The sequence below is a fragment of the Sciurus vulgaris genome (genome assembly GCF_902686455.1).
Source record: "Sciurus vulgaris genome assembly, chromosome: 3".
Lineage (NCBI taxonomy): Eukaryota > Metazoa > Chordata > Mammalia > Rodentia > Sciuridae > Sciurus > Sciurus vulgaris.
In genome coordinates, this window is record NC_136463.1 from 32,664,997 (window position 1) to 32,687,788 (window position 22,792).

General features: G+C 38.5%; 1 protein-coding gene and 1 long non-coding RNA gene across 3 annotated transcripts in view; one reads left to right on the top strand and one right to left on the bottom strand.

The window, feature by feature from the left end:
* The window catches only part of ANKFN1 (ankyrin repeat and fibronectin type III domain containing 1), a 564,723-nt gene that overhangs the window by 256,102 nt on the left and 285,829 nt on the right, over nt 1–22,792 (top strand). Inside the window, exons 8-10 of one of the 2 annotated variants that reach the window (XM_079131399.1) lie at nt 10,710–10,807; nt 13,567–13,657; nt 18,887–18,994. In XM_079131399.1, coding sequence (XP_078987525.1) covers nt 10,710–10,807; nt 13,567–13,657; nt 18,887–18,994 — 297 coding nt within the window. Of the gene's footprint in view, nt 1–10,709; nt 10,808–13,566; nt 13,662–18,886; nt 18,995–22,792 lie in introns of those variants that run through there. The other variant, XM_079131396.1, reaches the window with a different exon arrangement.
* LOC306656378 overlaps nt 3,118–22,792 on the bottom strand; it is a 73,712-nt gene continuing 54,037 nt past the window's right edge. The window contains exons 3-4 of the long non-coding RNA XR_013762495.1: nt 6,662–6,811; nt 3,118–4,630 (exon numbers count right to left, since the gene is read on the bottom strand). This is a non-coding gene — a long non-coding RNA (uncharacterized lncRNA). The remainder of the gene's footprint in view (nt 4,631–6,661; nt 6,812–22,792) is intronic.

Here is a 22,792-nt window from a genome sequence, read left to right on the forward strand (position 1 = left end):
AGTGTACAATGAATCAAAATGCAGTTACTAAAAATAAATTAAAAAAAAGAAAGAAGAAAGAAGGAAAGAAAGAAAGGAAGGAAGGAAGGAAGGAAGGGAGGGAATTATAAGAATAGATGATTAAAATATTTATTGTGGGAAATAAGTGGAGGAATTATCTGCAAAAGATACTGGTAGATTTTCATGAAGTATTGGTTTTCCTTCCCTGAGCACAGGTTAAATGTAGAAAATCCAGGCTGGGGAGATAGCTCAGTTGGTAGAGTGCTTGCCTCGTAAGCACAAGGCCCTGGGTTCAATCCCCAGCACCACCAAAAAAAAAAAAAAAAAAAAAAAATGTAGAAAATCCTGTGAAAGGAGGCTCATAAAGTAAGTTAAATGTCCAGCAGGGTCCTTATCTTGCACCTCACAGGGAACAAAAAGGAATAAGGAAGATTATCTCCCATCTACCAATGTCCACACACAAGTCAAACCCAGTCTACCTGAGCCATGGTTCCATACTTCTACAGAAGAAAGTGGAGTGGATGTACAAAGCCAATGTGGCATGGATCCTGTCCTCAATGAGTTTAATTAGTTCTTAAAGTTATAAGGGAGAAAATAGGATCTTTCAAATGGGTGTAGTAGGGCAATACAAGAAAAGCCAGATAGAGTTGCCTTTCTTCAGAGGCATCTGGCAGGATGGCTGGGGTGTTTTAGCTTTTGCCCCGAGGCTGGTAGATTTGATCCCCTGAGTGCCCAACAGGCCTGAGGAAGCTGTGAACTGGGCGCATGCCTTGGACCTCGTGTGTGTGAATCAAACAGCTGCTCACGTGACCCCTGCTCTGTACCCTTTGGAAGTGTGAACGAGCTCCCACCAGAGCTCTCTCCCTTGGACAGCACGGGCATCACCCTGCCGAGAAAAAAAAATCCAGGACTCCCAGAAACCTATTCCAGGACAAGAGCTCTCACCCCAAGAAGCTGCTCCCTCTTCTCTGGAGAGCAGGGGTAGGGCAGCAGCCCAGCCTGCAACTCTCTAATTGTCACTAGGTTTTGAGTCCCTCTTATGGCTCAGCTATATCCATTACAGGCCTTAAAAGCTTATATTTCTCTCATGAGCAAAAACTATCCCAATAGTTTCTCAAAAAATTAAATAAACAAGTGACAATCTAGCTGGACATCTTATAATTCAAGGACATGGCAGTGTTGTAAGGGAAAAGAAAACATGGCGGAATTTATCTTAATTAGTGAACTGTGTGCCTATTTTCAGTTCACAGTGCCCTCAAACTACCTATTCATGAAGCCCAGATTATCATGAAATGAAATATTATAATAACATATAGTAATAAAATATTGCTATACATAATAAAATAATTACAGGGAAGCCCAGATAGTCCTGTTTAGGCTCTTCCATGCCATCAGGAGGGCTGTTCTGGCATGCAGTCAACCTTCAGTCCCCAACTCTGCCCTCCTGATTGTTCAGTCAGGTTCACAGATACTTCCAGGCTGCTCCCTACACCAGTATCTGCGCTGGCCCTGGCTTAGGCAATTGATAAAGGGAACCTGGGCTCCTTGCTGCTCAGGGCCTGGGCCTGGTCTGTGCTCAGACCTTAGCAGTGACTGATTGGTAACCGCCCTTCCACCCCAGATACTCTCACTGTGTCACTCCTGACTCCTAAAGGAGTTTAAGTGCCTTGTTCTTGACTCCTGCTTGCAAAATGTTAACTAAATCATGCCTGAGAAATCTACAACCTTCAGACACCATAACTTAAAGGTCAGTATACATTCCCCTTTCAGAGTCTGCCTGAGCAATCACCTAGCATTTATCCAGTGGTGAGACAGTAAATGCTTAACCAGCTCTGGGGTGTTTACACACATACACACACACACACACACACACACACACACACACACACATCTAAGTCCACTATAAATTTTACTATAAATCTGTAAAATATACTCTTTAAAGTCCTTATAACTTATTGATTCTCCCAATATGCTTTTATTTTTACTGAATTATTGAATCTGTAACCAATTTATAGCCACAAGAATAAGTGTAATTTACATGCAAATGTTAGTTGATATTTTTATTTACTTAAAGGAAATAAAAATGAAGCAACAAAGACATATGTTGGAACTTCACTCATTCACTCATTGATCAGTGACATAAGCACTTTTGTTCACTCAAATAATAGTTTTTGAATATTGGAAGAATATTTCCTCAATTTTCTACACAACTCATAACTTTAATCCATTACAATATTACAGAAGTTTTTAACTTTAATCTGTATTGTTAATATTTTCGGGGGGTAAGAGAAGAATAGAGGAACTTTGGATTATGTAGAGGGAAATGAGGGGAGGAGAGGAGTGGGGACAGGGAAAGGAGAGATGGTGGACTGAGACAGACTTCATTACCCTATGTACACGTATGATTACACGAATGGTGTGAATCTACATCATGCACAACCATAGGAATGAAATGATGTACCCCATGTGTGTACAATGCATCAAAATGTAGTCTGTAAAAATAAAAATAAATAAATTTTTAAAAAAATAAAAATAATGAATACAATTTTAAAATTAAAAAATACATATTTCTTCATCACTCTCTTAAGTCTAGACCAGTGGTCAACAAATTTCTCTTGTAAAGGGCTCGAGAAAAGATAGAATAGGCTTAGTAGGCCAAGTAAGGTCTCTGTCACATATTCTGTGTGTGTGTGTGTGTGTGTGTTGCATTTTGTTTTGATTTTACAATAATCTTTTAAAGATGCAAAACACGAAACCATTCTTAGCTTTTGAGCCATAAAAAGTCAGCCTTGGACCAGATTTGGCTCATGGAACAATGGCTCGCTGATACTCAATATAGATAGTTCATGAAATAATAAATCAAACAGTGATTTGTACCATTTGCTGGTTTCTGTGTTGTAAATATTCCCCCATGGCCAATCTTAAGACCCCGTGTAATGCCCCTGAACAGGAACTGAGCAGGGAGTGTGGGAGCACACAGCATATGCTGCTTCCACCATGCAGACACCAATGTCAGTAATATCAAAGGCACAAATAATGGTAAAGTGCAGTAACATAAAACACAATGAGTTTTGGGTATTTACTGTCTGCTTTTATACAATTTTATTTAACTCCATATTTATATAATTTAACTTTCAGTGATGGCTGTGTTGACAAAATTTCTGAAATTTTAATGACGTAAGGGTAGCTACAGCATGTATCCATGTATCCCATGTGAGGGTGGATATGGACAAGCTCTGCCATCCTCCATCTCCGTTTGTGCACTATCTAAAATCTGCACTATCACACCACATAGTCTTAGAGGTGACATCATATATGAATTTTGTACTCTGAACTTTGTGATCAGTCTGAGACCTTCCTGATTCTTGATTCAATGTTTAAAAAAAGTTTTTAATCTACGATGGAAAGTTTTTTTTTTTAATAAAAATCTAAGATAAAGGAAAAAAAAATTATTTCTGCGTGACCTGGGATTTGAGGATTATTTATGCTTCCAGTACCTCTATTAGTGCACACTGTTTAGACTTTCTCATCCCAAAGCTGTAGAAATCAAGACTGGGATATACTGTGGTAGAGCTCTTGCCTAACATTCTCAAGGGCCTGGGTTTGATCTCCAGCACTGCAAAATCAAACAAACAGAACCCCAAACTACAAAAATCAGTCAAAGAAGTTATATTTGCAGCTACACCTGGTTAAGTGTCCAGTGAAGTACAGGAGAGGTGGAACTCCATGAATCTCACTGGAGACCTTAGGTTCCTGCAGCTGGGTTTCTGGAAGACTGGTATTCATTTAGCAAAAAGTTCATGCCAGGCATGGAAATAGAGAACTATTAGTATAGTAAGAATAATAAAAATAATAACACCTTTCATTTAGAAATCCAAGGGGATCAAGAAAAATAATAATTTTAAGTAAGAACTATAATATAATAATTATTGGGAGGGAGATTAAGAAGCAAAATAGTTCAGACTAGAGCAGACCTTTTTTTGTGGTCTTTTGTGGCCTTTTTTTCAAAAGTCTGAACTCTAAGACATCTCTGATCCCTAACTGTATCTGTGTGTAGCTCTCACAGGACAAGCCAAGCCAAGACAGTATGTGATAGTTGTAAATAGGATCAATTCATTTTTGTGGATGGCAGAATTTGGCAATCAATAAGTACATATTGCCTTCCAATTTCAACTTTGCTTTTAATCTCCTAGAAGTAGTAGGTGCAAGAAGGTTTTCCTAGTGTCAAAAAAAAAAAAAGGCTTTGGCCCTTCATTTAAATCATTGTTTTTCTAGGGAAATTTAATTTGGGAAAAAAAATGTTTTTCTAATTAACTGGATGGCTGTGTGCTATGCAAACAATAAAGATTCTTGTTTGAAAGTAACGCATGCCCCTGCTCCTAGGACTACCAAGGGAATTTAAAATAAAAAATGCAAGTAGCTCCAACCTCGTATTTTGCCAGAGCTAAACAGAATTCCCAGCTCCAGAGTTTTCACGTCAGTTCTCAATTTAAAACCCACAAGTGTTGAGCGGGTTCATGCTGCAGCGAGACACCTCTTCTCATCTCTAGAATTGACTGCATTTGATCTCTGTCTGGGTTTCTGGGCACGTCCTTCCTTTCCTCTCTCTTCCTCTTGTGCTATGCTTGGCCTGAAAGGTTAGAAACTGCACATTAAGATGAATCAGAAGAAGATTTCATAATGCTGTAGTACTGGGCTGGGCAGTCTAGCCAAATTCCATTCATTAGCTAAGGCGCCAGGGTGAGTGTGACCAGTAAGAATGCTGTTTTGGTTCCATCGAAGAGCTGATAGGAAATAGGAAATGCACTTTTATTTTTTTGGTTTCTGAGAGGCACTATGGACAAATGAAGAGTATGGGATGCTGACTGTGAAAGCCAGGAATTAACCCCTATTTCAACCCCTAACTGACTAACTTAAGCAACTGCCACCTTTTTGACTGTGTTTCTCTCCATTCTGACCCAGTTTTCTCACTCTTAATGTACCAATATTAAATTTCTATCTATTTTAAACTTCAAGCATTCCAAGGTCAAGAATCAAGTTTTTAATTCATCTGAGAGCCACCTATACTACTGTAGGGGCTATGATGGGAGCTTTGGATATGGTCCCTGCCCTCAAGGAGCTTATAAACTATAGGGGAGACAGATCTCTTTAAAATAAAAGTGCAAAACAATGAAGCAAGTACAACGTAAGAAACGTAAAAATTACTATGGGAAAATTGGCAAGTCAGGAAAAGCTACAGTTAGGGAGGAAGTCTGATACAGCCCATGTGAATGCAAGGATAGAAGCTCTGGGGGAAGAGGAGAACAGAGGAAGAGAAAGAACAGCAATAAGCAATGGGTATGAGGTCAAGTGACTAAGGCCAAGTAGAGTGGGGTGAGGCCTGAGCAAGAGAAAAGAATATTGCTTTTCTGATACACACTTCACAATGTATGAACAGGATAAAATAACTCTGGGCTTTGAAGTATTTAAGACTTATAGGAGAATCTGCACAAAAGTAGATTTTGTATTTTTTAATCAATTGAAGAGAAATTAATTCAACATTACCATAGTGTTATTTCTTTATGCTCTTGCTTTTGCATAGTCTTTGCTCCTCAAAAAGCTGGCCTGAGGTTTAAAAGTGTTACCAACTAAAGTGAGGTATATGAGCTAGTCCAGACCATAAGGCTTGACATTTACCTGAGCTTTAGGCTCTGTTCTGTTTGTGCACCCAAACACTTTCAGTCATAAATTTCCTATTCTTGTCAGTGATTCTGTGACATTTCCCATTATATCATAGGCTTTAAGTGACAGGGCCAGATCTTCAGAAACTCTGTCTTCTTAAGCCTCTGAACTGTGCTTTATGTAGATGTCATCAGGTACTGGTGGTATAAAGATACAACTTTTCTGCCTGTCTTAGTCTGTTTTCTGGTGCTATAACAAAATATTTGAGACTAGGTGATTTACAATGGAAAGAGGTTTATTTTGGTTTATGGTCCTGGAGACTGGGAAATCCAAGAGCATGGTACCAGCAACAGCCTCATACTGCTTCCATTTATCACAGAATGCCAAAGGGCAAGCAGGAACATGAAAAAGAGACAAAACTCAAGTGGCTGCCTTGCCTAATAACAATACACTCTTATGGTGACTATTCCAGTCCCATGAAAATTAACCTATTCTTGTGAAAAAAAGCCCTGATTCTTCTTAACCTAATCACCTCTTAAAGCCCCACCAACTCTCAACACTGTTAAACCGGGGACGTGATTTCAACAGAAGTTGTGCAGGGGACAAACCAACTTCAAACCATAACATTTCCCAAATGAATCTTAGATAAAAATTAAACATTTGTTAAAATAACAAGGCTTCCCATTTAATATATCCATAGCTTTTTGATATAAATACAGTGAATCACAGTTTGAGCCAGGGCCAAATTTTAAGGAATGGTAATACCTAGATTATGTCTGGTACCTTTCTTGCTAATTTTCAACAGCTATGAGCTATTGCATTATGAAACCTTACTTCTATTTTGCAAACCTGAATAGAAACGGTTTCTCTGATATGTATCTTAAAATTGTAAGTCTTAAATAGTTTAATGTAATAGTTCATGTACATAAGGCCAGCTCTTCAGGGATGTTAAATAAGTGATTTTCTCAGGGTTTTAGCATGAAGTCTTTCAACTACTTACACACAACTTCCCAGAGAGAGCATGCCAAGTTGCCTTCTTAAAATTCCCAGTTGCTCTCAAAGGGAGTCCTGCTAACTCTGTGTTCCTCCTTATTCTTTAAACGACCCCTTTTGTCTCCATATGGCTTTGTGCTGAAAGGAGTCCACTACCCTAAAAAAGTACATAGAGAGAAGTCAGTTGGTTGTCCCAGAATACACTCACCATTCGAGCAAGGAGAATTTCTTTCCTCCAATCTGAATCTTCTCTTTCTCTAACTCCTTCTCCTTCAAAACTCAGATGTGTTACAAGATCTAATGAAACCGAACTGTTTAAAACCACTTATTAACTTCAAAGCAGAAACATGCCTCCTTACAAATCTGCTTCGATTTTTTTTCAAGAAGTCAGTTTTCCAGCTGAAACATTCTTTGTAAAACATATTTCAGTAGAACATGAAAAGTTTTATACCCTATGTACATGTGTGGATTACATGAATGGTGTGAATTTACATCATGTGCAACCATAGAAACTAAAAGTTGTACCCCATTTGTGTATAATGAATCAAAATGCAGTCTGTAAAAATAAAAAGAAAAAAGAAAAAATGAATGGTGGCTTCTTTAGAAAGTTTAAACATTGTATCTTTGAGCAACTTCTTCTTAATACTTGCCAACTAATCTAGCATTGCTCCCACTAACCCCTTGCTCCTTTTTTGGGAAGTCATCTTTAATTCTTAGTCTGGAGTTATAAACACTTGACCTGAAACCCTGAGTCTAGAGTTCCACCACAGCAATCGAGTATACACATTCCAATGGCAATCAAAGGAATTTTTTATTCTAGAATTTTCTTGTATTCTTTACCCTTTCTAGATGTCCTTGAACATTTGCTACTCATTTTTGTTCTGTTTATATAAACTCCCTCAATCATTGCTTTTTTTCTTTAGTTAGAATTAGATACAACATTATTCTCTGATGACAAATCCTCCCGAATTTGACTTCCACAAACTGCTTCTTCAAGAGCTAAAAGCTCATAATCAGAATAAAACATTTTGAAAAATAGACATATGTATGATTTATCTAACAAATATAATACACATGTTTTAGAATATGTATTTTTCAGGAGATGTAGACCTGATTTGAGAATCTTAATTGTTCGATTCTAATTATACTTTGTACCACACCTGAAAGCTTCAAAGTCAGGAGACTGGAGGAGAAAAATTACAAGGAAGAAAAATATACCCATGTTAGAGAAAGTACTATTGTCTATTCTAAAGGTGTTTATGTGTATGTGCACATAAACATACAATCAAATGCATTACAGTACTGGGAAGGGAAAAAAATGAATGATACTTCTGCTGTTCTCAAGTTTCTCATAATCAAACAAGAGAAAAGGACACATACCATAAAACATAATACAGGGTAGTAAATATTATTTTTATATAATAAAGGACTTCAGGAGCACAAAACAGGTATATTTAATTAAGTACTCTTGAGGAATTTAGAGTTAATTTTACTAGGTCTTAAAGGATTACTAGAACTTCCACCAAAGGTTGAAAGATGAGCAAAATACACAAGGGCAGAAAAATAATCTGGTAAGAGAAACTTTCAGAATAAAGACTTTCTTATGGCAAATGGCAGATAATATTAGTAATGTAAGGCTGGAATCAGATATGAAGGTCCTTGCTTGCCTTGTTAAGATTTTGTTTAATTCACAAAGCACCTATACACTATGAGAAGACATTGGGTAGAGGGATGAAATAATTAGATCTGTATTTTTAAACTATAGTTCAGACTATTCAGATGATTGTATGTAATGAGGAGACAAGCTGAAAAAATTAGAAAGTAAAACTGATGCTTACAATTATAAAGGTCTGTTCGCAGGTTAGTACAGTGGGACATGAAGAGGAGAATTCATAGCACATATTTTAGAATTGGGAACTACTGGACATAGTTATCAATTGGTTGTAGGACCTGGTTGGGTAATCAGGATATACGGAACTGCCATTAGTTACCACTGAGAAAACACTCTTTTTTGCAAAGAGAAGTGCTTAGAGAATATTCAAATGGAATGTGAGACACTCAAGTGGAGATTTACAGAAGGAGGTCAGACTCAAGAGAGAGGCTAGACCTAGAATCACAGTTTTAAGACTCATAGAGACAAAAAAAAAAAAGAAAAAAAGAAAATAAAGGTCAACACCAGGGACAAGTACATGGAATGAAAACAAAAACAAAATACAAGGAACATCACATCAAAGGGAAAGGAGAAAAGGAGGACCAGAAAGAGCCTAGAAAGAGGAAGTCTCAAAAAGGCAGTATAAGCAGAAGAGAGGGTGCAACGAAGACAAGGGGAAAGATTGCAAAACAACCAGGAGGCCAAAGGTGGCAGGATATCTCAGAAAGAAGCTGTTGTCGACCAGAGCACTAGGAATTTTAGAAGAGCAATTTCAGGAAATTGAGGAAAGCAAACTAGATTCTCAGGGGCAGAAGGAGAAGGAACAGGGGATGCAGGAATAGCAGCTCCAAACCAGAAGAATGAAGACCCAGAAGAAGAGCAGGATTTGGAGATGGCCTGGCTTCATTTTGAGGCCTTCAAGTGTCATAGAGAATACACCTTAAATCTCAAGGCCACTAGCTTGTCTTCATAAAATCTAGAAACACTGAGGTGTGGCTTTCCATGTGATTTCAGCTTCTCAAACTCCTGCTTCATTGAACTTTGCCTTGAATCTCACTACATGTAAACAGTTACTTATGACATTTTTTACCCACGATGTACAATTTATTTTTCCTGACCCTGGCCTTTTCAAAAAATGGAAGATGTTAGGAAAGAACATGGTCTCACAGTAAAAGCGGGTGTTAGAATTTGGATGATTTAACTATGAATGAACCTTGAGGGTGTCACCAGGGAAAAGCATTGAACAAAGGTCATCCACAAACCCCAGATCCTAGGGCTGAAAAGAAGCTCATGAAAAAGCCTGCGAGAAGGTATCAGGGAGGAAGAAGAGAAAGGGGAAGGGAGATGTATAAGGTGTCAAAGGTGGAGGAAATGAAAAGCTTTTTTTATTTGGAATTAAAATGTCAATGGAACCTTGAAATAACATTTTCAGTAGAGAAATGAAGCAGAAGCCAACCTTGGGGACTGAAGTAGGCAATGTCCCGATGTACCCTTCACTTCTCGTATACAATAAATGACTTGTGTTCTATATACAATGAACTGTTACATATTATGTGCCTGAGTGTGTGTATATATTCATGAAAACACACCCACACATACACACGCACACACATACACACGCACACAACAGCAATGGCCTCATGCCAATACTCTTCAGTCATGCACCCCATCAGGATATTCCTGTCAAGGACAGACCAAATACATATCACCTGGTGACACTGTAGTCAACTTAGTTTGTAAAAGTACATTCTATGATATTCATGAAAGAACAAAATTGCTTTCCAGGTGCTTTCCAGGTGGTGTATGCCTATAATCTAAGCACCTGGAGAAGCCGAGGCAAGAGGATCACAAATGCAGGAGGCTGAGGCAGGAGGATCACTAAGTTCCTCAATAACTTAATGAGACCCTAAGCAATTTAGCAAGACCATACTCAAAATAAAAAATAAAAAGGGCAGGGAAAGTAGCTCAGTGGTAAAGCAACCCTGGGTTCAATCCTCAGTACAAAAAATAAATAAATAAATAAATAAATTTGCCTAATGATACATTTCTCAGAACATATCCTGTTGTTCAGGATCATATGACTATAAATTATATTTCATGTTAAGAACATCACAAAAATGTCCAAACACATACTACAATAAAATATCTATTGAGGTTCAAAGAATTCATAAGGTATATTAATGATTATTGAATTATTGCTTTTTGACTCTTCTTTTAAAAAAATACTGGTGACCTTGGAAACACCCAGCATTCCAAGGAGGATTGTTAGATGTGCCAGTATAAGGAGAGCAGGATGAACAATGTTTATGAGAAGGATTACATGCTAGAGCTTCTATGGTGCTTCTTGACATATGACTGAACTTCATTCTCTTTCTCTCCCTCTCTTCCCCCTGAACCCCCACAGTGGAATGGAGTATGTCTAAAGACTTTTCTCCCTTGGCTGGAGAAATCATCATGGATAACCTACAGACCCTGAGATGCACAATCACAGGACTTAAGCCGGTAAATGTCCGCATGGTAGGCTTGTCATTCTCTGTCACTGACATTTGCACTGGGATGTTGGTAGCAAATGCCTACCCTGGAATCAACAGCCAACACCCAGTCCTCTGGCAACAACTGCCACTCATTAAGTGTGATATGTCTGGTATCCATAATCTGAATTTCACAAAGGAGTGAGCAGACAGCATGAACCACTTTGTAAGCTGCCATGTTCTAAGGAGATCAGAAAAAGACTGGCCTCATGCAAGCCTTGGAAGCTGCTGCTTTCTGGATCACAGTCTAATCTTCAGGGGATCAAAGGCTCTGAGAGATCCAATTTTGACTCCCTGTCTGATGGTAAAAATAACAGCCCCATCTAGCCTCACCCCCACAGCCTTAGTTGAGATCAGCCATCAATTGGAGTCACATAATTTCCTGAAAGATATCCTTTTCCCTTGATTAAAAAGAAAGAAAGAAAGAAAAACTGTCTAAATCTGCTTTCACAAAAAAGAAACTATATAGGGTGGAGCTATGTTTCTCAGTAACCTAAACCAATTTAAACTATGAATGAAAAATTGGCACAAACCATGCTTATTCGTGCAACGAGTGTAAACTCAAACATCAATTATTTATGAAATTATGAACCATAAGAGCATGTGAAATATACACACACAAAAACTCACAAATTAGTTCAAATTAAAACAAACCCTGTTATTTCCTCAAAATAATTACAGTATAAAAGTTTTTACAAATCCTTTCTTATAATCAAAATCTTTTTAAAGTAAAAAAAATTAAACTTTCATTTTTTTTTTGTTCCATTCAAATAATATCTTAAGAACTTCACATGGGGGGCCATAGAGGGACAATTCTACTGTTATTTTCTTAAAGGGTAATCAATTAAAATTGTTATTTGCAAAATATAATCCTGAAACCCAGTATTAAAAAGGTGCATTAGGTTGCATCTTTTTAAGCTTTAGCCATCTTATTCTAATAGAATTCTTGGTGGTTGGGTCACCACCAAGAATCCTGACTTTTAGTCTTAATTGCATGTCTACACCAGGGGCCAGAACTGTGGATTACTGGAGCAAACAAACCCCTGAGTGGGTGGCCCCCCAGATGCTATCAGCAGAAGACTGATTCCAATCCCATAGCTCGCTTGGTGGAAGAGGGCCAGAAAGAACCCTAGGGAATTTCCATTGCTTAAAAGAAAGAGTGATATGGTGATAAAAACGGAAAACTCTCCATAGGCGGTTTCTCTAATATCTGTACTAATTCCTACAAGGATTAAGTTTTTCCACTTGGCCATCCACTTCTGCAATGCAGACACTATCTTAATCATATAAAAACCTGGAAGTAGATTTACACTTCCCCATAATCCTTATAACCTTGGGATGCAAAGAAACCCATTTTCAGTGTTAAAAAATTAACTTCATAATACTGTAAAGCCAATATTATTAAATCCCTAGCAAAAAGTTCTACAAAGATATGTGATTTTTTAAAAATTCAAATGGCATTTTACAACTTTTGCAAGCAATATTTCATCAAACTCTGGCTTCTCAAATGCTTCTTTGAGTCATTAGGAAAAAAAGAAAACCTCAAAGCAAAAAAGAAAACAAAAACTTTTAAAGCACTATCTGCAAACAAAAACAATTCCTTAATTCTTAATGCCATAAAAAACATTAAAGAATATAAGCTATTATTTTAATAATGGTTCTAAAACTGAAGTCAAATCAAGGAGTTAATTTTAAAAACATCTGAACAGCCAAGTAAAGGATGCTTTTTGCAGCACTATTCATTGTGGGACAAAATGGAAACAATTCCAATGGTTACCAATAAGGGATTGGTTAAATAAATGACAGCATCTTCCCACAGTGAAGTCACTGAGATTAATGCATTAATCTGAAAAGATATTTATTATAGCTTGTTAATTTCTAAAGTTGATCAGCTAAGGAGGTGATAGCTGTTGCCTCTGGGGAGGGAAAAATAAGGAGAAAGAGGAAAGGGTGGAGGCTACTTGTTTTGGGTAAACCTTGTAGGACTGTGTAACTTTTAAAAATTAGTGTATGACCGGGTGTGACGGTGCATGCCTATAATCCCAGTGGCTCAGGAGGCTGAGGCAGGAGGATCACAAATTCAAAGCCAACCTCAGCAACTTAGTGAGGCCCTAAGCAACTTAGACCCTGTCTCAAAATTTAAAAGGGCCTGGGGATGTGGCTCAGTGGTTAAGAACCCCTGGGTTCAATCCCCAGTACCAAATAAAATTAAAAAATAAAAAATATGAGTAAAAATTTAAAAGTTGGTGTAGAAACTTTGGGGCTTCCATTTTGCCAGCTTGGTGGCACATGCCTGTAATCCCAGTGACTCGGAAGGCTGACATAGGAATGCAAATTCAATGCCAGCCTCAGCAACTTAGAAAAACCTTATCACAAAACCAAAAATAAAAGAAGCTAGGGATGTCACTTAGTGGTTAAGCACCCCTGGATTCAATCCCTAGTCCCCCTGAAATTAATTAATTAATTAATTTATTTATTTATTTGGGGAGAGGAGGAAACATAATTATGGCATTTCAATTTTGAAAACCAGAAAATATATAGAAATGAGGCACTTCGCATATGGTTACTATAATGTATAAACATAGTGGTCAAGAAAAGCCAGAAAGCTAAAGTATGGACAGTGGAGTTCAAAATGGATGAGCAAATTAACCAAACACAGGGATCTGCTTCTAAGGGAAAAAGTGATTGACTGAAATGCCTGATGCATTATTCTATCTCAATTCTTTTCAGGGCCAACAATATTTTGCTCGGGTCTCAGCTTATAACATGAAAGGATGGGGACCTGCTCAGACCACGACACCGTCATGTGCCTCTCCTTCTAGTAGGTGCTGACTACTCTCCAGCCTGGCAGCAGGCTCCAACTCCACTCCCTTCCCGTGATGCCCTAGCCATTCCCTCTCCCACTGCTTGCAACCCACCAGACATTCTCAGGACACCATCTGACCCACAAAATGAATGATTCCTCTGCAGAAGCACTCCTAGGACAGCAGCTCATTGGGTGAAAGGAGAGGGGATTTGGAACCAGAAAGACTGAACTTATTCCCCATATTATTTGTGCCTTAAAATTTAAACTCTCAAAATCACAATCCAACACCTATAAAAGGGTCTAATCATATCCTTTCACAGAGCTGTTGTGGGGATGGAGAGGTGACACCATGGGAGCAGCTGGCCCAGAGTACATACAGTCCATTTTAGCTCTTGTCTCCTCTTCTTTGCCCCCAGTGGACACATAATATCCATTTCTTAATAGGATGAAATCCAACATTTTACTCATCTAACATTCTGACAGAAGAAAAACTTTCTTGCTACCAGGCTCTGCAACAAATACAATCTGTATCATTTGTAGTGCTAGCTGAGAAACCCAGCAAAGGTCTCTTCTACTTACTTGAAGATTAATAATTCCTGTCTGGTATGTTTGGTGACTTTCTCTTAACCAGAAAATGTAATTAACCAGACAGACCATATGATAGATTTTTCTCCGTAACGAGCCCTGGATTGTATTTTCATCTTTAAAAAAAAAAGATGCTAAAAGAGCTAAAATGGACTGTATGTCACTGATGTGATACCTAAAAATGGTATCATATGCTTCTTGTGAGAGTTCAAACTACTACATCCTTTATAGAACACAATTTCCCATAGGAATAGTTTCCCTTAAGAAAATCCATTTCCTTTTTACCTCATAATCACACATCTAGGAATCTAACCTAAGGAAACAGAACTACAGATAAACAATTATGTACAAAGATGGGCACTACAAGCAGTACATGGATAACAGTGTGTGGTGAAGAAAATAAACATTCAATATTAATTTAATAACTAAGCAAAATATGATATACATATATTCATATCATACTATAGAACTAAACAGCCACTAAAAATGGCATTTCAAAAAAGCCATTCATTACATGAAAGAAGTTTCTACCATATAACTTTTATGTAAAAATTATAATACTGTATGTGGAGGTCTTTTCTGTAACATTTGACCATTAATTCACCTATACTTAGGTAGAGTGTCTGTGACTCTTAATAACTATCAAAATTTAACAGTGGGCATGTGGGTTATGAGATTATGGGCTCTTTTAGTTTCTTGTTTTATACATGTATGTATTTCTCAAGTTTTATAGCAACACTTTACCCAAGATGAACTATGAGCTAGGCAATACATTATGGGCTTTCATATCTCTCTCTTAAGCCTCACAGCAACTCTTTATCCTCCTCCTTGTCCTATGGATAAGCATTATTATCACTGTCATTTGTATCACCAGCAACATTAGAGATAACCATTATAAAACTCATAATATAAAGAGCATCAATCTTAAGTACTTTACATGGATTGATTCATTTTACTAGGTAGGGAACTATTAGCACAGACACATACACACAGAGTCCAGCCTTTGAATTGGGACTCAGAAATGATGTTCCTTTTTCTCAAGGTCTGGGCAAGGATTCAAACCTGAGTTAGTCAAGGCCCTGCTGTGTCTCCTGTGCTGTAATGACTACTGCCCAACTATCAGATAGACAAGCAGACAAAGGGCCAACCAAACAGCCTATCACCTCTAGTGGATTCAAATAGCCATCCCAGTTCATATGGGGCCAAAGAATTCCAAGACCCCTGAGTCTGCCTGAATTTGATGACTTAATTACTCCAGTCTTATTTAGACATCTTTATTACTGAAGATTTATCAGAAGCACAAACTGAGAATTGTAAGATGAAGATACTAAGGGGACCAATCCATGACTAGAGCAGTGGGGAGTGTGTATTATTAGAGATGGAGGGACCAAAAGTATATAAAAATACAAAAAATACTAATTGCAGTTGACCTGAAAGTGAAGCAGGAGGGAACTCACTCCAAATGCATTCCCATGCAAATTCTGATCTGCATACGAATGCATAAAGCTTGGGTTCAAATTTTATAAACTGCAGATCTATTCAGATACCCTCTCTCATAGCACATTTGAAAAGCTCACTCCAGAATGACAAGAATAGTTGTTTAGGACTCAGGGGAGTCATTTATTTGTTGGTAATTAACATATTAAATAGCAATGCTTTCTAAACTGGTATGTTTGTTTAGTAGGGATAACTGGCAAAGAACTAAAATCCTAACATGTGGTAATAGTTGCTGCAGACATGCCATATCACTTGGATAGAACAATACAGAAACACTCCCAATCTATTTATAAACAGAGTATGACATTGTGATGTAACATATATCAGTATTCAGATATTTACTAGAGGACAATGTATTCTAACATGACAGAGTAATTGGAAATTTGGTAATATGTTCCAGTAAGCTATAAACTTTTTTTTATATTTTTACAAAAGTCCTTAATGTGTTTTTATAGACCTATGTTATATGGTATGGTACATAATAAGAGAAAAGCACCCAGACAGGCTTGTCTGAGTTACGATCAGGAAAACCCTGATATGGCCAGTGAATGTATGCTCTGCATTGTGTTGCAATTGAAGTGTCTCATTACCAGAACAGTGAACTGTATTATGTGGCACAATCTGCTCTTTTCCTACCATGCTAAGTTTATTCCTGTCAGGGTCCTGATTTCTTAATATATTTTCAATTTTCTCCCTCATCCCTAAAGTCTCCTATTTTATGTAGTCATCAGAACCTTCCAAACATCTATTAGAAAAACTCATTCTTTCCAAAAACCTTGGCATCAAGTCCAATGCTCACTTGGGCTGCAATTTAGCATTAGCAATTTTCTAATGTATCATAAAATCATCAGATCAAGCTTGCCCCTTGATGTAATAGGGCTGAGCTGAAATAGTCAGACCCATTTTATCTCTCCTTGCATTGATGGCAGCATTAACACTCATTAGAAAGATTAGCATGTTTGGGGCCATGTGGTAATTCAGTCACCCAGGAGTCTTACTTAAGGGCACCATCTTGCCCGTCTTGTGGTGAGCATTCAAATACATGCATCCAACTAAGGCAACAAACTCTCAGTGGCCTTTGGGAATCCATGAGGGCAGTGTTTACTCTCACTGTGCCCAGATGTGAGAGGCAGTAGTCTAAAGGTCACTGGAAGTTATTTCCTCAAACTTTACCTATTTTCCAGTAAAAAAAAAAAAAAAAAAAAAAAAACTTCCCTTTCCCAGCCTACCTGAACACCATCAAACTTCTAACCACAGTGCCTCACCCTGTCACTCGTCAGGAGTGACAACTATGTGCCCAGGATAGTGCTCTACTTACACTGTTTCTCTTAATTCTCAAATAGCCTAAAAGAGATTTTAAAAACTCGCTTTGAAGGAGAAAAATGAGGCAGAGATTAAGTCATTGCCTTGCCCACAGGAACAAAGAGTCTACAAAAGTCTACAACTTTCTGACTCCAAAGTTGACCACAGCTAAACCCAGCACAAACTCCAACCTAGCCTCTGACCCTCCTTCCCAAAAGAAAAGAAAACGTACGTGAGATAATGAAATGAGCATGAGCACTCTTCAAAAGATCACTTGACTATGTTATACTCCTGGCCATGCCACCAACATACTCAGTAAGATAGGACTGAAATAGCTGTCTCTGGGCTTCAATCTTCCAAATGAATAGAGAGATGTACATAGGAAAGAATGGGAAGGAAGATGAGTTAAAAAAATCTCTGAGGCTCCCTTCTTCATAAGAAATTATCTGATAGAATAAGAAATGGTTTCCATAATGAATTGCCTTCCTTTACATTATTATTTACAGAATGCCTGTCATGTAATAGGCATTGTGCCAGAAACCTAATATACTTTTCATTTAATCCTCGTAAAAATCTAACAAAGGAGATACCATCCTCCTTTTTCAAATTAAGGAGAAGTGGCCCTGTCAGTGTAACCAACTTGCCAGCAGACAACAAGATAGTAATGGGAGGAGCCAGGATTCACACTCAGGGGTATCTGACTCTAGAAACTGTGTTTCTCCTAAGAATACAGCTCTCCTGGGCCTTGGATGGACCATGGCAGGATGCTTTTACTAAATTTTGACTACCATGACATCTGCTTAACTTTCTGATTGAGGAAGACCCCATATTTTCAACTAAATCTGTGAGAAGGGAATTCGAAACTTGTTTAGCTAGCATTTAAGCCCAGGATATACTCATGTCTTATCAGTCTTTTCTAGGGAAGAGCGACCAGGCTTTTTAGAGAAAGCAATCCACCTGAGAAGTGCTTTGAGTTGTTGCTTTTGACAAGCTTGGAAAGGAAAATGGGGGGCAGGTGGGGGGAAGGAAGTAGAAGAGAGAAGGGATGGACAATGAAATGACTGACCTGCTGAAAAAAAAAAAAAAAATCTAGAGCTGGAGACAGCAGGATTACAGTCTTGACATTAGTCCCATATGAGTTATTACTCTTGATATCATTATAGCCAAATGGAATGAAAATAGAAGGGGGAGAAAAGTCTCAGTGGGTATTGCAATTTAAATTTGCCATGTAAGCTAATACTGTATATTCAAAGACTGAGCAGACAGGGTGGTTGGTGGCTCAGAGTATGTGCAGGGGGTGCTGTGCCAGCTAACCAAAGCAGACATTCATTAGAGCAAAATGTAGATTTCCATTTCTTGGCATCTGACATGGGCTCTTTCCTTGGAAAGAAATGTCAATTTGGCCCAAAGTGTGAAACCTACAATAAAAGCATTGGGACTGTGGATTTCATCTAGTCTGCACATTCCCACCCCTTTCTTTCCTACTGTGGAAATCCAGTTGAGACTTGGGGTGCTGAGTGGAGAAGTGGCAGGGGAAATGATTCGGATGTAGGATGCTAAAAAGGGTGGGGGGCTAGGATAGAAGAGATTGGACTCCCAAATTTCTTATTTTCTTTTGGTTTTCAATTGCCATTTTCTCTTGCCCTAAAACTGCCCAACACAAGAAACTAACCACAATTACTGTTTTGCTCAGGGCTCTGAACAATGGCAGCTTCCAACTACTTGGCTAGCTCTGGGTATGCTGGGTGCTCATCCACGGAGCCTGTGGGTAGTTTGAGCAAAACCCCAGCTCCTGAGGCAGGGCAGGGAAGAGGCCTCCCCTGCTTTAAAATTTCACTGTTTGTTTCTTTTGTTCAATAGACTGGAAAGACTATGACGACAGAGAGCCCAGACACAAGGGACAGATCGAAGTTTTGGAGAGTCTGCTGCAGCAGGTCCGAGCCCTTCATCAGCATCACAGTTGCCGGGGTAAGGATAAAAATCTGAGCTGGGCCATCGAGTGAGGTCTCAGTGGCGCCGGTAATTTTAGCAGTTTCCTAGCTGGGTCATACCTTCTCATTCATCAGGGAAAGAGAGATATTAATATTTGTACATCTGGAATCACTTTACAGCACTATCTTGCTTTAACCCTTCAGCAGAGACTTCCCTCTTCCTCCCTCCCTTCCTTTCTTTTTCCCTCTCCCTCTCTCCATATGAAAGGTCTGAAAATAAACACAAGAAAAACAGCAGCTGCCATAAGTTCCTTTCTTTTTGAATTGTCCCTTCCCAAGATTCCTCCATGGTGCTGGGTCTTTGGAGATATTGAGCCTCAAAATATCCACCCCCCAAGGAAAATTCCCTGAGCATCCCTGAGGGAGCTCAAATAATTATAAAGACAATCTTAGAAGTCTTCAAATGTATTTATAAATAGTTTACGATGTAATTCCATAGTATCTCTTTTTCATCCTCATTTTGGCAGTTATAGCTGAAGCTAAGTGACTTGCCCAAGGTCACCATGCCAGGAAAGAACAGAATCTGGACTCAAACCTGGGTTTTCGGATTCCAAGTTCAATCATCCTGCCACACCTCATTTCTTCAGTTTCCCAGCCTCACATCAGGACTGGATGCTGAACTTTTAATCTCTCCCTGAATTTTAGTGCTCCTCTGCACCACTGTGCAGGAGAAAGGCTGGCACACCTTCTATAGATCTAAGCCAACTGCACCCAGAGAATCTCTGAGATATTTTTAAGAGCCTGTCTGTCACTCCGGTTGTTCAGCTGAGACATGGGCAGATTTCTGATCTATGCACGGATTCGCAGAAGAGGCACTTCATTTTATTTTCAGAATTAGAGTCTCCATAAAGTTTTCATTTTCCAACCTCCCACTAGCTCTCCAGCTACACTGCGCTCTCCAGATTCAGGGCAGTGCTGGGCCAGGTGGAGGAGAACTCCACAGTTGAAACTAAGAGATGCTATGCTGGCTTGTTTGCACTAGGTATAAATCATACTTAGCATTAGCAAAAAGTTTTCCCAATTACCATACAGCTATGACAACAGGGCCCTTCAGAAATGTTGGCTCCAGCCAGCAATGAGGACAAGTGTTTGCAAGAAAATAATGTTTTTCTAATGACTGGTTCATTAGGAGATGTAAATATGTATGGAAGCAGCTTGAGAAGGAAACCCTAGTGGGATTTCCATTCCTGGCTCTCTAGGAAGACTGAACCCAAACTGGGACCTTCAACACTCCATACTGACTGAAGTCCATGAAGTTCTCCATTATCCAGGGTTCATTTAACCCAGTTGGGGATTACCTGGGCTTCTTTCTCTTCTGTCTCTCCACCTCTTCCTTTGTCCATTGATTCCCATATAGAAGCAAAAACAATAAAGCAAATAGATAGATAATTCTTCACAATTCATAACCATTTTGCATTTGGTCTTTATCAGAAGGGGAAAGCTAAAGCTTCACGTAAGAATGAGGGAGCCAGGCTTGGAGTCGCACCCTGTAATCCCAGCAACTCCAGAAGCTGAGGCAGGAGGGTCACATGTTCAAGGCCAGCCTCAACAACTTATCAGGACCTTGTCTCAAAATTAAAAATTGAAAGGACTGGGGATACAGCTCAGTGGTAAAGCACCCCAGGATTCAATGTCCAGTAATAAAAAATAAAAGAAGGAGGGGGTTTCCCCCTAAGGATTCCTTTTGGATTACTCTCTAATAGTCAGGAAATGGCTGCCTCAACTTCTGTCATGTACATGCTAGTTACTGCAGAAACATAAATATATACATAATATTAGGAAAGATTTAAGTTAGGTCTAAGGTAGAGTTTTCTGAAAAGGAGGAATATTTTTTATATTGAAATGCACTCTGGGACATTTAAAGGACACTCAGAGTATATCCCAAAGAATAGCTCTTCTATAAGATGCTCAGTTGCAAAAGGTTCTCCTGTCAGGTAAGTTTGAGAAATGCTACATTCTTCATCCCTCTCTTACAAATGTAAAATAGACATTAGAATATTAAAGACACTAATAAAGAGGTGTAGTAAATTTGGTTAAACAAGCATTTTCCAAACTTATTCAGCAATGTAAAGCATTTTTCACAGAACTAATATTCCAAGGCACAAATTTTGGGAAATGCTGATCTATGATATGCCAAGATTAAAGGCACCAGCACACACAAAATAGAAATGATTCTAAGATGATTTAACATAATTCCATCTAAGTTTAACCAATCAATGAGGGCTGATATAAGTATTGCTTACGGAAAACTATAAATTTATTACTTAAAATAGTCAAGCACATTGAGATACTATGTGGTTTACTGGGAACATAAGTCTTTATAAACTTTACAATTATAAAAAATGATTATTTTAAGTCCCAGTTCTACCATTTATTAGTTGTGTGTCCTTGGGGAAATCACTTAACATCTCTGAGCCATAGTTTCATCATCAGGATAATAATATCCAACTTGCAGTGTTGTTATGAGGATTAAATCAGATAACAGTTTAAATTCACCTGGCACAATGTAAGCCCCTAGGAAATTCTAGCTTGTCTTTCTTCCATTGTTCTTCAGATGAAGAAGAGGGATACTTCCTATCCTCAGTACTTTATTGCTATAACTTAAAATTAAAAGGCATTCAGTGACTCCACTGTAATGAGCTGGTACACCATTAAATACACAGAACATTTCAAACACAGAAGTAATAAAACATCTCTTCTCCTACCAGAACCCTACAGAGGAAGTACCAAAACTCAAGAGTACCAGAACTGTACAACTAATCTGCATGCTCAATACTAGGATGAAATTTTGAGGAAGATGTTAAGCAAACTTTATTGTTCCCACAGTTCTTGCCCTTCACATACATAATGAATTATAAAGCAGCCTGCTGTTTTCATCATAGGTGTTCTATAGGAGTGAATTTCAATTATCATGCAGTTGTTCAATTTGCAAACTGACAATTAACTGAAACCCTGCCTACTGTGTGTCAGGTGCTAGACATGCCAATATGAATAAAGGAAAGTCCCTATGCTCCAAGCACTTACTATATGCTTATAATTAATCCCCAAACTATTCTCCAGCTGGGTCAATCCTCTCTCAACATAATCAGATACATCAGACGTTGCTTCTGTTGTATCTCCTTGGAAAATGCTCTCGTGAGCCCCTTGCCCTGCTGCCACTTGGACAGGTAACTGGCTGCCTCCATGTCCAGTGCACAGCTGCCACCCTGGGCTTGCCTTTCACTACCATATTGCAGGCTTTCCTATCACTCTCCACTATTGGATTTCTACTTTTGTACCCCAGATCTTCCTCTTTCCTGGGAGGAGACTTTCCTCTAGTAGCTTCCTGAGAAGGTTGCTTGGGAGCTAATTTTTGGAGATAAACTATGTCTAAAGAAAGATTCATTCCGCTTATCATTTACTCTTGGTTTAGACAAGTCTAGAATTCTCAGTTTGAAATAATTTTCCTCCAGATTCGTAAGACTTCGCTGTATGTCTTCTAGCTTTCAGGGCTGAGAAGTCAAGCCTTTCTGCTTCCAGAAGTTCTATTTTTCTGACTTCTCTGGAAGGTTTTCATTTTCTTTTGACTTCAGTATTCTAAAATTTCCCTGATGAGCCTTAGAGTCTTTGCCTGTCCTACTGAGTACTTGGCAATCATGGAAGTTTATATCATTCAATTTTGTAACATTTTCTTATTTAATTATTCCCTGCCCTCCTTTTCCTCTCCTCTCTCCCCCTACAACTCTTGTTATTCAGATGATGGAGCTCCTCCACTAGTCCTTTAATTCTCTTTTCT